General features: G+C 44.7%; 1 protein-coding gene across 5 annotated transcripts in view; it reads left to right on the top strand.

Moving 5' to 3' along the window:
- AOAH (acyloxyacyl hydrolase) overlaps positions 1-14,902 on the top strand; it is a 171,229-nt gene extending 156,327 nt beyond the window's left edge. For all 5 annotated transcript variants that reach the window (XM_012533065.3, XM_033428272.2, XM_012533066.3 and 2 more), the window contains 2 exons: positions 3,436-3,512; positions 14,520-14,902. In XM_012533065.3, the coding sequence (XP_012388519.1) occupies positions 3,436-3,512; positions 14,520-14,648 (206 nt within the window). In that variant the 3' untranslated portion in view covers positions 14,649-14,902. The remainder of the gene's footprint in view (positions 1-3,435; positions 3,513-14,519) is intronic.
- The last annotated feature ends 252 nt before the right edge of the window (positions 14,903-15,154 follow it).

The following is a 15,154-nucleotide window of genomic DNA, read 5'->3' on the forward strand; positions in this document are numbered from 1 at the left end:
AATGACCAGTGACTTCATAGTGCTGACCAGAATTCAGATTTCTCTTTTTAAATATCTGCTAATCATCAAGGAGCTACCAAATGTTCTATGAAACTCCTGTGATTTCTATTGCATCTCTGAAAAACTGGTCATTAGCAGAGCTTCTTTGACTTTACAAATAAAGGAAGTACATTACGTACCAAATCCAAAGAGATCACTCACGATCTTTCAAGAGCTTTAATTCAAGTGTTCCAAAGAACAAACGGCAATTTATTTGCCTATTTTTAATTATGGCCCCAGGCAGGAAGGGAACTGACCAATCTACCATAATAACCTGCTTGGACCACCCAGTCTAAATCAGGGAAGAAGTAGAGACCACTGTCTGGTATTGCATTTATTCTAAGAAAGCAAAATTTCACCCTGAGATAATCAAACTAAAAAGGGTCACTCTGTCTAGCACTCGTCATAATACAGGTAAGACCTTAAACTCTTGCCTGTGAGTTACTGACTCTTCCTGTAAGTGTTATAATTCTTATGTCTACAGATATTCCGTGACTGGTAAGCCTCAGAGACACAATAATCATATGAGAAAATATCCTACGTTATGGGATCAAGCCTCCAAGGGGAGTAGAAGGAATCACCATTCCTTCTCACTTTGAAAAATAGTCATTAATTCTGATGAGTAAATTATGTCCATCTGTTCCATGAAGTATAATATCTATCACCACCTCTCCCTTTCTCTAAGGGCCATAATTTTTAGTTTGGTAGTTAGTAATGCACATAAAATTCAAATCAAAATGGAAACAGCCTAGACTAACTTTAAGCCTCGTTAAGACTAGCATTGAATCACACCAGAGGAAACACGGGCATAAGAAAGTCTGGTGTTTTTAATATGGAGCTCTTAACAAACATTCCTCTCCAGGAACACGAGCTTGGCTTAAATGTGTTTCATTTATAAGCTCAAATTTGCTTTCCACTGTCGATTTTCCAGATCTCCAGATCACTGTAATTCCTTTCTGAACATTCTCTTGGCCAGGGAAGGCACAAGTTTAGATTCAATTCGTTACTCAACCTTCTCGGCAAATGTGAAGAGTCTAAAAGCGTTATGAGGAACTTCCTACCCCTGCTGGGTCAGAGGATGTGTGAGTGGTCCAGGTCAGGCCCACGGCTTGCTGTCTATCTCTTTAATACAACCCTTTCTCAGGTATTGACTGGGCTTGGTTCCCATTGTCCAACAGGCCTGGGAATTACTTAACATCTGATGGAGATTTTCTTTCATTCTTTCTTGTCTTCCTCCTTTTAACATTTGTATAGCATAAGGTGAAACCAAACTGAAAATAAGGGAGAAGCAGGAGAAAGAATTGAAAAGTTCATTGAGGATTTACGTGAAGGAAGCGAGGTCACCTCTGAAGTCACAGAGGAGCTTAGGAGGCTGACATCTTGCCTGGGCTGGACCTTTCTGCATCAGTGTTGATTTCTGTATTAGACACCCTGTGGGGCTGCAAAGTAGAGATGAGACAAATAGTACAAAAGAACAAAAAGCGCTGAGGGGGCTCAGTGGGGGTGACATTGACTTTGTATTTGAAGAAACCCTTCCAATGCCTGGTGCTCCATTAAGGGTAATTGGTTGGATGTTCAGATTGGAAATGGCTCAGAGAGAGAATCAGCATAAAGTTAGAAAGTAGAACAGCAGGACCCAAAAAACAAGTAGGAAAGTGACCCATTGTCTCCCGACCAAGGGGGAGAAAGAAGAGTCTGAACCAAGCATGGGGAACGCATGACAGGTGAGCCAGGATGAGCAGGGCTGGGCTGGGGCAGCATGGTACACCCGGAAAGACAGGAGGGACCCACAGGTGCTTCAAAGTGTCAGACCCAGAGGGGAAGGGGAAGCACCCACAATTGAACCTGAAGCAGAAAATCCGGTTCCGAGGTCATGCCTAAAAAACAGGACAGCCAGGTAAACTGAAGCTAGAGCCAGGCAAGCTTCCCCAAGGCTCTGTCTTTCACGGGGTACCTAGGGCCAATGGCAGGAAACTGTGAGGTCTGCAAGCTGGCTCAGCAGAACGAATAAGCCTTCATAAGGGTTAGTGTGGTTTCAGTAGCATTGAAATTCTGAGCTTCCTATCAGAAGAGCAGATACATACCATTCCTTCAGAGAGATACACCGTTTACCAGCATGAAGCAATCTCTCCCTTGTGACCACATGTGGAGGACACAGTGGACAATATCCTTGATTTGAGATTCACAAGAAATGCAAAGGCCACTTTCCATTAGCTGCTTCTTCTAGCAACCTCCAGTAAAACCCAGGCATAAAGCATAAGAGAGTGGCTCAGTGGTGGCCGTTCTGGCAGGGACAAAGCCAACAGGAATTGGTGATCCAGTATAGGACTCCAAAGCACCAGCAGGAATTGTTTCCTGTGCTCTGAGAAGGACAGCAGTATTTAAAGCCCCTCTGGGGACAAGAATTGGGTAGCAAGTGTGGACGGCCTGGCATGATATTAGGACTAATTACGAAAGCAGAATAGTATTGATTCAGCTCTGGGAAAGTCCAGCTTCTCTCACCCAGTTAAAGCCCCTAATAGCATTTCCATTCCTTCCCTTGGGGCAAAAGAGAGATAAACAAAGAGGGCAAGAGGGAACATATCCCTGCCCTTGAGTTTTTGTGAAGTGAAGAGGAAAGAACTAGAGGAATCTCAGCTGTGCCGGCTCCCCTCTCTGGACACCAGGGAAATGAGGACATGGGCTACACTGGGAGTGGTAGGTTTCACATTTTTCTCTCTGGAGGCTGTCTAGGGACTTGAAGTTTCCTTGAGGAGTTCTTATTGACTGTATGATATTATAATGTAGAGTTCATTATGCCTTTGCCTTGGAGCAACTGACATTCCTGGTCTCACCCCTGTTGAAGGACAGTTTTATTGCTGTTCATCATTTTGGGGCTCATAACGTTTTCTCTGTAGCCATACTCACTCTAAATGTGATGTCCAGATCATCTTAGGTAATTATATTTCTGACAAACTGTGAGTTTTAATGATGATTGCTTGACATACGCAGGCAGTGTCTGGAAATGGCAGCCAATGAAAGGAGATGTTAACAAAATGCTTAATATTTTCCTCCTACCCCTGAAATTCTGTCCTCCTGGCCACTGAGAAATGAGATGGACTTAAATCGACATTGAATATTTTCGAGCCCACCCTTCCCCACCACCCTCCTCACTCTACAAACCACATTCATCCAACACTCTCACACATTTGTCTTCCTGAGTTAGAGAAAAAATAATGACACAATGGAAAGATTATTTCTGTTCAGAAAGCCCCTGGCAGAGGCAGACGTGGCTGGGTAAGCATGGGCCCAGGAGGAGCCTACTTCACAGCCCTTGCTCTTGGGTGTTAACTGTTGCTCAGGAAAGCATGTCTCACCCTCTGTGTGTGTATGTGTGTGTGTGTGCGCGCCCCGCAGTCACGGAGGAGTGGCAGAAGAGCGGAGGGCAGCCCTGGCAGCTCATTGAACCCGTGGATGGATTCCACCCTAGTGAGGTAAGTGCAGTCACACGATGGTTGCTGAGGGCAGTCTGTTACGTTATCTTTGTAATATAATTATGCACACATGCATTCGTTTTTATCCTATTTTATTCCAGAAAGAATTTGAGGTGATGTGCACACATGTGTAAGATAGAAGATAAATAAATATAAATTAAATTGATAAAATATAAATAAAATAATAAAGTGAAAATCAGAGTAAAAAGAAAATAAGGTAGAAATGATACCTGAATTCCTGACTTAATGTCTACAATTCACAACGTGTCCCAGGAAGTCCTAAGAAACAGCCTGCAAGGGCCCACAAAATCAGCTCCACGCTTCCTACGCGGCTGATGCAAAGAAGGGCATAAGTCATAGCCTTAAGAAGATAAAAAATAAATTAAGTACTCAAACAAAAAAATCAGAAGGACTCCTGGAAGTGAGCCCTGTGAGAAATTTCTTCTATGGATCCTTCTAGAAAAAAAGGAGAACCATACGAGAGGAGAACAGTGTCCCTAGCAATATCCTGCAGTAAGAGCTGTTTCTCATTTAGAATTCCGAGGAACAATCTGGAAAGTAGTTCTACTCTGGCCTCTTCACAGAGCAAGGGGAGCTAGACGGTGGGATTCTGTCCCCTCTCCCTCCCCCGTCCATTATCCTGGCTGCAGCCAGGGAAGTTCCACTTTTATCTGTTCTACATACTGGACTTGCTCACGATATTTCTTTGTATAAAAAATAGAAAAAGAAGTGGGGGAGTAGCTCTGCTGCTTCTAACATTTTGAAAGCCAGTCCCCTGCAAGAGGGATGGGCCATTTACCCACAGGCAATCCTCTGTGGCTCTCGTCTTTCTGATGCAGCCTTTGTGGCATTGACGAGGGTCCAAATGTGAGAAGCACTCCTTGTAGCCTTGATCTCCATGGTCAGCCAGGCCACAGGGAGGGCTGATCATCCCCTAAGAAGCATGAAGGGAACCATAGTCCTCCCTCCCCCTGAGCTCTAGGTGCCATGACTACCCAGGGGCAGGGCTAAGAACTGTCTCAAAAGAAAAGGAAGAGGGACTTCCCTGGTGGTGCAGAGGTTAAGAATCCACCTGCCAATGCAGGGGAAACGGGTTCGAGCCCTGGTCCAGGAAGATCCCACATGTCGCGGAGCAACTAAGCCTGTGAACCACAACTACTGAGCCTGCGCTCTAGAGCCTGCGAGCCACAACTACTGAGCCCACGTGCCACAACTACTGAAGCCCGAGCACCTAGAGCCCATGCTCTGCAACAAGAGAAGCCACCGCAATGAAGAGTCGCCCCCGCTCGCCACAACTAGAGAAAGCCCGCATGCAGCAACGAAGACCCAATGCAGCCAAAAATAAAAATTAATTAATTAATTAACTAAAAAGAAAAGGAAGAGTGCCATTCCACGATCAGATGGATGGACAGTAGAGTCTCAGAGATGCTGGGTAAATTTTAAAGTGAGTATTAAATGCGCATCTTACTGTGTTAAGTAACAACAACCCAAACAATCTAAGTAATGCGCCTCAGAATATCTGTTTCCTGTGTATCACTTGGATGGGTTGATCCAAGAGAATTATTGGCTAGAAGCTGGTTAAATATTAGAGTTTGCCCCCCCACCAAAAAAAAATGATGTCTTTGGGTTTAGAATAGTTAATGTGGAGACCTGCTTTCTGGCAATAATTAGGTAGTAGTTCTTGTCATTCTTTGGACATTACAGAATTTTACCCTTCTGATTCTACAGAGAATGGGGACAAGAGGAGACGGTCAGAGAGGGAGCAATGAGGAACAAACTAAAAAGAAGAGGGTCAAAGACAGCTTTGTTGTATCCCTCGGGACATATTTGTCTGATCTATCAAAAGACAGTTCTGTCCCTGACTCTTAAAATAGTATTAGGGTTAGAGGTCTGTCAAATTGGGGCTCTTCCTTGCACTCAAACAGTTTCGCCGTTAACTGATTGTTGAGAACAGAGTCAAAAGCTGAGGGGCTTCCCTGGTGGCGCAGTGGTTGAGAGTCCGCCTGCCGATGCAGGGGACACGGGTTCGTGCCCCGGTCCAGGAAGATCCCACATGCCGTGGAGCGGCTGGGCCCGTGAACCATGGCCACTGAGCCTGCGCGTCCGGAGCCTGTGCTCCGCAACAGGAGAGGCCACAACAGTGAGAGGCCCGCGTACCAGAAAAAAAAAAAGCTGAAAATCAGTGTGTCATAATCTTATGTTATTCCTGAGAGATTTGTTCACATGCTGAGAGTGGGTGATAGAGTGGGCAACAGTGGTGGAGCCACATCTAAAGTGGCTGACAATGGATAGATATGCCTAAAACCTGCCTAGTTATCATGTATGTTGAGCTGAGCAGTCTAGATGGCAAATTCCCATCCTAGAATGTCTACTGAGTGCCTACGCGGTATCAAACACAGTGAGAAGGGTGAACAGGAAACCACCTCTGCCGGTTAAGGAGATTATAGGGTAGAGGGGGAGAATGACAAATAAACAGATAATTAAATGTAAAAAGTAATCAATGCCTCCAACTGTGCAAGCACAGATGCTGTGGGAGCACTATGGGGGACGGAATGGGAGAGAGGGGTGCAAGAAAAGAGTTTCAGAGGAGGGAACTCAGAACTAAGACCATGAACTAGTCAAGTGAAAGGAAGAGGGGAGGGACTGCAGAAAGTGTTGAGCTGAGGAAAGTGCAAGGGCAAGGACCTGAATACGAAAGGAAGCATGGCACATTGGAGGTAATAAAAGTGCTTCAGTGTGGCTGGGACATAGAACATGAGAGTGGAGTGGAGAGAGAAGGAGCAAGAGAGATATTCAGGGACAGGTCACATAAGGTCTGAAGAGGGTTTGACCTTTTCAACTGTGGAGAACAGAGAGCCATTGAAGATTTTTCAGCAAGAGGGAAAAATACCTAGACTTGTTCTCTAAAAGGATACCTGTGGTAGCAGCATGAAGAATGGTTTGGTCTAGCAGGGGTGTGGACACTCCTGTGCACAAGAGGGTGATGGCCTGAACAGAGGTAGTGAGGAGAAAGAAAGGCCTGTATTGGAGAGATTCGGATAGTTGAATCAACAGAACATGGTCATTTATTGAATGTCAAGGTGAAAGAGAAAGAGGTGCTAAGCATTACACTTCTTTTGTGACTTGGGAAACTGGATAGATGATTTCATTGCCTGCTGAGGTCAAGAACACCTTTAGGGGGATAGGGTGGTTTGAGGACGAGTTTGGTACATGTTGGATTTAAAGAGCCTCTAGGATGTCCAAATGGGGATGTCCCTGCAGCAGATAACATACGAGCTTAGAGCTCAGGAAGGGATCTGAGCTGGAGCTACAGATGTGAGCACCATCAGGACGGGGTTGTGACTTGAAGCCTTGAAGAGGGGCCGCTGGCTGTCCCTGCGTACTCGCCTCCCGATGGTGTGCCCTACAGCAGAAGCAGTGTGAGGGGATCCTTCTAGACCATGGGGCAGCTATGGGGGTCCACATCTTTTCCATCTTGAAAGAGTCAGATGGGCAAGGCTGAGTCTCAGGGCCTCATCCTTATGGCACAGACATAATACCAACCAAAAGAGTAGACTCGGACCTTTTTCAAGTGCCCCCTCACCAATCCTGTACATCTGCAAAAATGGCTGATACTGGCCCCTCACCACCAAGGGGTGAGCAGGCTGTATTTTACTGGCCTGTTTCTTCCTAAAACCTGCTAGAGAAGCAGGGGGGAGTGCGTAACCACTATTGATTCAACTGCTCCAGTTGAATGGACTATGTTGAACAGCCCATTGAAAAATATGGGCTATGTTGAACCGTTCAAATTTATGATTGATAGATATTAATTTTTGAGCCAGATTATATTCACCATCTAAATTCTTTACTTATATTTTAATGGAAAATAAATAAGCATATAAAAATTCCTGTCTATCAATAGACTGACAACCACTTTACTTTTTCATCTCATTTCCAAAATGTAGAACCAGAATTTTAAGAAATATATATAATGCTAGACTTGCTGATTGATTGGATTTGGTGGTTGGGAGTGAGACGACTCACAGGATTCGACAACTGGATGAAGGGAGGTGAAAATAAAAAGTCAAGGAACTCAGAAGAAGGAGCAGATTTGAACATTCTGAATTTGGGGTGCCTGCACAGTATCCAGCCATTAGATCGTATTTATGGGTTCTGATCTCAGGAGACACAGGTTTGGGAATCACCAGCTTCTAGCTGAGAGCAGGAGACACTGGCAGGGATGAGATTGGCCCAAGGGATCAAGTTACGAAGAAAAATAAAGATCAAAGAGAATTAAGACTGAGAAGGTATTTTAGTTATCTATTGTTGCATAGCAAATGACTTAAAAACCACAACATTCCTTTTTCTTTTTAACTTTTTATTTTTTATTGGAGTATAGCCGATTAACAATGTTGTGATAGTTTCAGATGCACAGCAAAGGGACTCAGCCATACGTATACATGTATCCTTTCTCCCCCAGACTCCCCTCCCATCCAGGCTGCCGCATAACATTGAGCAGAGTTCCCTGTGCTATACAGTAGGTCCTTGTTGGTTATCCTTTTTAAATATAGTAGTGTGTACATGTCAATCCTTAACTCCCTAGCTATCCCTTCCCCCCACCCCGGTAACCATAGCTTTGTTCTCTAAGTCTGTGAGTCTGTTTCTGTTTTGTAAATATGTTCATTTGTATCATTTCTTTTTAGATTCCACATATAATATCATACGATATTTCTCTTTCTTGTCTGACTTACTTTGCTCAGTATGGCAATCTCTAGGTCCACCCATGTTGCTGCAAATGGCATTATTTCATTCTTTTTAATGGCTGAGTAGTATTCCATTGTATATGTGCCACATCTTCTTTATCCATTCCTCTGTCGATGGACTTTTAGGCTGCTTCCATGTTTTGGCTATTGTAAACAGTACTGCAGTGAACATTGGGGTGCATGTATCCTTTCAGACCATGTTTCTCTCCAGATACATGCCCAGGAGTGGCATTGCAGGTTCATACGGTAGCTCTATTTTTAGTTTGTTATGGAACCTCCATACTGTTCTCCATAATGGCTGTACCAATTTACATTCCCATCAACAGTGTAGGGGACACATTTCTTGTGGTTTTTTTTTTTTTTTTTTTTTTTGCGGTACGCGGGCCTCTCACTGCTGTGGCCTCTCCCGTTGCGGAGCACAGGCTCCGGACGTGCAGGCTCAGCGGCCATGGCTCACGGGCCCAGCCACTCCACGGCATGTGGGATCTTCCCGGACCTGGGCAAGAACCTGTGTCCCCTGCTTCAGCAGGTGGACTCCCAAGCACTGCACCACCAGAGAAGCCCCGGAGACACATTTCTTATCTCACAGTTTCTGTGGCCAGGAATCCAGACACAGATTAGCTGGGTATCCTGCTCCACTGACTCTCCCAAGTTGCCATCAAGGTGTCTTCCAGGGCTGGGTCTCATCGGAAGGCTTGACTTGGAAGCTCACATTTGTTAGCAGAACGTAGTTCCTTGAGACCTGTTGAACTGAGAGTCTCAGTTCCTAATCGGTTGTTGCTCAGAGGCCACCTGAGCAACCTGCTTCATCAATGGGTGCAAAATGGCAACAGAGAGAGTCTGCCAGTTATGTCAGTCACTACTGTACGTAACCTAATCACAGAGTAACGTTCCATCACCTGTGCCATATTTTAGAATTTAAAAACAAGTTACAAGTCCTACCACACTCAAAGGAGAGGGATGACGCAGGTGTGACTACCACAAAGTGGGAACCATTGCCCATCTCAGCAGGACCCGCTGGAAAGAAGTCCTAGGAGATCGCTAGATGCCTCCAGAGAGAGCAGGTGCATCCGAGAGTTGGGAATAGCAGTCAAACTGCTGACAAAATGCAAAGCAAGTTTTTCTTAGAAAAGAAATATCATTGCAAAGACCCGAGACCCAGATTTGTGACCTGTTGAAGCTGTAGCAATTCTATCTGTTTAAACACCCACTTTTTAAAATCTTTGCAAAGTATCTGAAAAGGTATGTAAAAGATCTCTGGGCCTAAAATCAGACAATAGTAAACAGAAAACGTTGCAAGAGCCACGAACATACATCAAGTCTGCTTTCCTTGGCTATGCTGAGACCACCCGGCTAAACATTCCTAACACCTCCCGCCTTAGAAGCTTCGCGCAACAAAGCTGTCTGCAAAACAGCCTCCTCTCCTCTCCTCATGGAAGTAGCAACTCAAACCAATCCTCTTAAAACTCTTCCTACAGGCAGTGAATTTTCCATGACATCAATCCCCTCTTCTTTCTTGAGCCCTGACCCTTATACACTGCTGGTGGCAGACATCAGATATATAATCAGTGGATTGGCTTTAAATAAGTTAAGAGTCTCTAGGTCTGTATTTGTCTCAACATGTAAGCCCCTGGGACCCAAGGTCGTTGACAGACTGGTGGAGCCCCTCAAAAAAGGCAGTTAAGCTGGCAGTGGGGAGAGAGAGGAGGGAGGACCTCCTGGGCCAGGGAACCCTCAAATAACAGTCACTTAGGCTGGCCCTCCCAGGCATCGGGGACCATGTTTGTTTAGTTTGCTTTATACACCAACTGGCAGCAGTGGTGGTGGCAGCCTGAACCAGCACAGACAGGCTCGAGCTGGAAATGTAACATTTTTCCTTAAATGTTTTTAAATACGTCTTACACCACTGTCATGTTGTAAGTTTACAAATGTAAAATTAATTGGGACCAAAAGTAACCAGGTCCAATAGACTGTGTTTCTGGACAGATTAAGAGGCCAGAGAAGTAAAACTGTGCCCTCCCTGTGGTGAGGGCTTCCCTGCAGGTGTTTAAAAGCAATCTTACAAGACAGCCTGGAATTGTTCTCCCTTCAAGAAAAATAAGTTCACAGTAGATTTTTTACTTTGGTCTGGTAGAAGCCCAGAGTTAAATTTAGCAAGAGTTCAACTTAAAAGGTATCAGTCATGCTAAGTTGTTGGTGAAATCTATATACTCTTGCTCTGAATTGCATTTATTCTTTAAAAATATTACAAAAATGTAGTTACTGTTCAGGGTTTGTTTTTATGATTGTCTTACTAAAGAGTTCCATTTTTGTAGCAAAATACATACAGTTAGCTTACAAAGCGGGAATGTGGAGGAATCACAGATGATGTCCAGCTATGACCACTGCTGGGCTTCTATCATGTCTGGATATGTGAGCAGATCATGAGCATGTGGGCTGGATCTAACATGGTATATTTTCTTGGAGGACCCGGTACTCTCCTGGTGAAGAACTCATCATAAACACAAATGTGGTTAGGCAAAGAAGCGTGGCGCAATTTTAAATTGTCATTAGAAGGGAGAGAAATTCTAGAAGCCATATGGTGGCTGTCACCAAGGGCTGAATGAAGAAATGGCACCAGGTCCCTACCCCCCAACTCCCCTCTCTGTGGACTCATGCCTGAATCCTAGGGAGATCAGGGGCTGCAAGTAAAAACTGAAAAACTGCTTCACCAAAAACTTATATAAGACAATGGGGTGTTAAGTTGCCCTACTTTGTCACCCCTTCTATGAGAGTTTCAAAGAGAAAACTTCACAGTGGACCAATGACCATCACATGGTTTTGCCACCATGAGGGCTTCTGAGTAGCAGCAGTAGACAGATGGGTGGGTGGCAACGCCCCACAGAAGCACTGGAGCTGCAGGGATGCCTGCAGAACAGCACCAGTGCCCATCGGATGTGGACTTACCCAGAGGATGGGCCACACCTGCTAGAACTGAGTGGCACCTAGACAAAAGCAGCACCGCCAATGTGGCAACCATCTGGGCTCTGCAGCTGGGGCCCTGCAAGAGCTCAGGCAGCTGAATCAACTGCAAAGGAAGAGACAAGGAAGGGCCTAACCCTGTTAACCAGAATATTCCACTTAACCAGAACTCCGTATTCCCTAGCGTTCTGCTGGACCAGATTTCTTTCCGTGCGCATGTCTAGTAGGGTTAGTAAATGAGGCAGCCTGTGAACCCCTCCTGGGCTGCAGATGTTGGGCACACTGGCAACAGGAAACTGTCTCCACCCCTGTCCTGAGGACAAATGTTAGGGAGATGTGTGCGAAAAAAATGCATCGGTGAAATTAATTAGCTTGCACGTATCTGATGGAATATCATGCCGCAAATAAAAACGATACAGATCTACTTTTAGTGGCAAAGAAATATGTTTGTAATATAGAGCAAAGTAAATAAAAAGCAGATTAGAGATTGTTGCGATGATTACTCAACTGAATGCATTTGTCAACACTCATGGAACTGTTTACCAAAAAGAATTCATTTTACTGTGTGTGAATTATACCTCCAAAAGAGCAGATTATAAAACATTTACAGAGGGATCAAATGTATGTGTGTGTGCATGTGTGTGTGCCTCAGAAAGGCTCAATGTTAACAGTGACTATCTCTATTATAATTAAGATAAATTTTATTGTTTTTCTTTTTGCTTAATTGTCCTTTAATTTTTTCCCAAATGAATAGATATTGCTTTAACATTTTTAATTGTGAAAAGGGAAGCACAAAAGATATTTGTGTTCAAGGAACACCTCGCTTGGAGTAATGAGGATGACTGGGCCTTGCCCTGTGCAGAGCATCATGGGAGTTACAAGAGGAGGTTGGTTATAAGAAGCTCACAATAGGTGCTCAGTAAATGTTTCTCAGACGAATGAATAATTGTAGTAGGTCATTTTATCACAAGTATCTAGTTTAGTAGTAACAATACCATTCTCATTTTAGATCCAAAATATTGGCAATGCACACATGAATATTTTAGTCTCCATTAGAGTGATAGCCAACTAATTGCTTTCAAACCAAATAGTTACCACATGCTCAAATCTCAGCTCTTTTATTTGAACTTTCCTCTGCTTATCCTCACCCCCATCTCCTCCTTTATTAATTCACATTGGGAAATAAATGACCACAAATGAATTGATACCACATAATTGTTAGGAAGACTGCTTAGGTATATCGAAGTAAAAGGCAAAAAACAAAAAAGAAGAACCAGTAATTTTCCACAGACTTGGAAGCAGCCTACTTTGTTGAGAAGTAGCAGGAAAAACAGCCCAAAATCAGTCCTCTGTTTTTGAAGACGTGACTGCTTATAGTGTGAGAGATGATCAGACCGTTCCTGGAAATGTGCTGGCTTGCCAATCAGCCTCTTTAGGTCTGAGAGGTGTGTGTGTGTGTGTGTGGTATGTGGTACGTGTTGTGTGTGTTGGTGGCAAGTGGGGTGTGTATGTGTGTTAGACACCACATGGATATGATCAAGATTACGTTGTTGGATGGATGGAATTTGGGGTCCACCTCAGAAGGCTCAGGAACATATTAAAATACTGGGGATATTTAATGTATCGACTCAACCAGTTCTATTTTTTTCTAACAACTGCTAAAATCTTACACACAATTTAGACCCAGAAGAGTCTTTAGATCATTTATTCATTTTGCAAATGAGAGGATTTCAACCCAGAGAAGAAGGCTGAAGAGGGCTGGCCAGCATCACACAGGGAGCTGGCTGCACCGCTTGTTGGAATGATGAACAGCATGTGCCCTTTGAAGACAATGTCCATGTGCTTCTGTATAAAGTCAGAGACATCCCTGAGCATCTGCCCTGAACAGTGTGTTCCCCTCTGAGGCCTTCAGCAGTCACGTTTCTCTATCAGTCAGCATTAACCCCCCCACACCCCCCTCCCATGGAGATGTAGCCATCTGGGGTCTGAAGGCCTGTCCAGGGCCCATTTGCTAAACGAGGTCATTATCTGCAGAGAAAGACTCCTCATCAGAGGCATGTTAATGACAAGCCAGAGGACCGAACAACCAAGAATGGATCCTGCTGCCATTGTGAATAAAGGGACATGCAACAATGCAACCAGAGAGTGGGCATCAGGCCAAGAGAGAGAGGGACAAGACTATTGTGAATTAAGCCTGTACATTCCACAGCCTGGCACTCCAACCACTCTCTCCGTGCCCACAGCCTCCTTCAGGAGCCCAGCCCTGCACGGGGACCGGTTCAGCTTCATCTCCCAGGCACCCATAGTCCCCCTCCATGACTTTCTCTTCCACATCTCTAAGCTTCTGCATGTGCTGTGTCCTCTACCACATACCCTGCCTTTCTCATGATCCATCTGGTGAATTCCTCCTTGAAAATTCAGCTCAGCCACCACACTCTTCAGAGAGGACCTATCCTTTCTTCGCACCCAGCAGAGTTGCCACCTCTTCCCCTTCCAGCCGTGTGCATCCCTCACAGTCCCCCCTGTGGGTTTGGTGGTGTCATTCTGCATGTCTGGGTCCCTCACTAGGCTGGGAGTTCCTTCAAGGAAGGATTCATCCTGTTCACCTCCAAAACCCAAGCCTTAAGCCTGCAGTAAGTGTTAGCTATCCACAGGTAAGTGAATAAATGCCTTTCTGAGAAAGCATATTTGCTGTCTGTTACTAAATAACAAATTACCACAAATGTAGCAGCTTAATACAATACACACTTGTTGTCTCACAGTTCCTGTGGGTCAGGAGTGCTGGCATAGTTTAGTTGGGTTCTCTACTTAGAGTCTCAGAGGCTAAAATCTACATTCTCACCAGGAGACTCAACTGGGGAAGATTTGATTTCAGAGTCACTTGAGTTGTTAGCAGAATTTATCTTCTTGTGGTTGTAGGACTGAAGACCCAACTCCTTACTAGATGTCAGCTGGAGGCCACCCTCTGTTCCCTGCCATGTGGGCTTTCCAGCATGGCTTCTTACATCATCAGCCCATCAGCGAGTCTCCAGAGCAAGTCTGCCAGCAAAGCAGAGCCTTAGATAATGTAACATAATCACCGAAGGGACATTCTTTCACCTTTACCATGTTCTATTTCTTAGAACCAAGTGATAGGTTCCATCCACATCGAGGGAAGGGGATCATACAAAGACCCAAAGGTAGGAATCCTGGGGAACCATCCTAGAGTTTGTCCACTGCACAAGGAATAGAGTAAATCTTGCTGGTAACTTCTTTACTTTGTTTTAATTTCCCTTTTACTCCTCCTTTGGGTTCTCTCTTGCAGGTGGCTTTACAGCTGTTGGCAGATCGTTTCTGGAAGAAGGTACAGCTCCAGTGGCCCCAGGTCCTGGGAAAGGAGAATCCATTCAACCTCCAGATTGAGCAGGTGTTTGGAGACCAAGGGGGGCACTAAGTCCTCAGGGACACCTGCTCCTGGGGAGCTCAGGAAGGCAGAAATTTGGGTAAACTCATTCAAGAAACGGTTATGGGAGCAGCTGTGTCACAAGCTCACAGGCCCCTCTTCAGCAGCATCTTTGCAAAGTGCTTTTCTCCCACTTAAAAGCCTAGTGTCACTCTCTTCACTTCCCCTTTCCCACTTTTGGGGATGGCTTCCCAAATAAACCACTGGCACCCAAATCTTTGTCTCAATAAAGACAAAGTTATAATGACAGTGTGTGTATAATTGTGTATGCTTTATTATTTTTAAATTTATTTATTTATTCCTGATAGGGAGATATTAATACTTCTATTTTGGCTAGGCACCAGCATGAACCAAATCTCCCACTCATCGTATCAACGATTGGAAGACCTTACCACAGACTAGCTTCTGGCTTTGCGCATTTCACACCTTGTTTCTCCTCCACGATCCACACACTTCCTGTGCTGGGAGCTGTAGGACACTCTCTCCTACTGTGATCT

The sequence above is a fragment of the Orcinus orca genome, chromosome 9 (genome assembly GCF_937001465.1).
Source record: "Orcinus orca chromosome 9, mOrcOrc1.1, whole genome shotgun sequence".
Classification (NCBI taxonomy): domain Eukaryota; kingdom Metazoa; phylum Chordata; class Mammalia; order Artiodactyla; family Delphinidae; genus Orcinus; species Orcinus orca.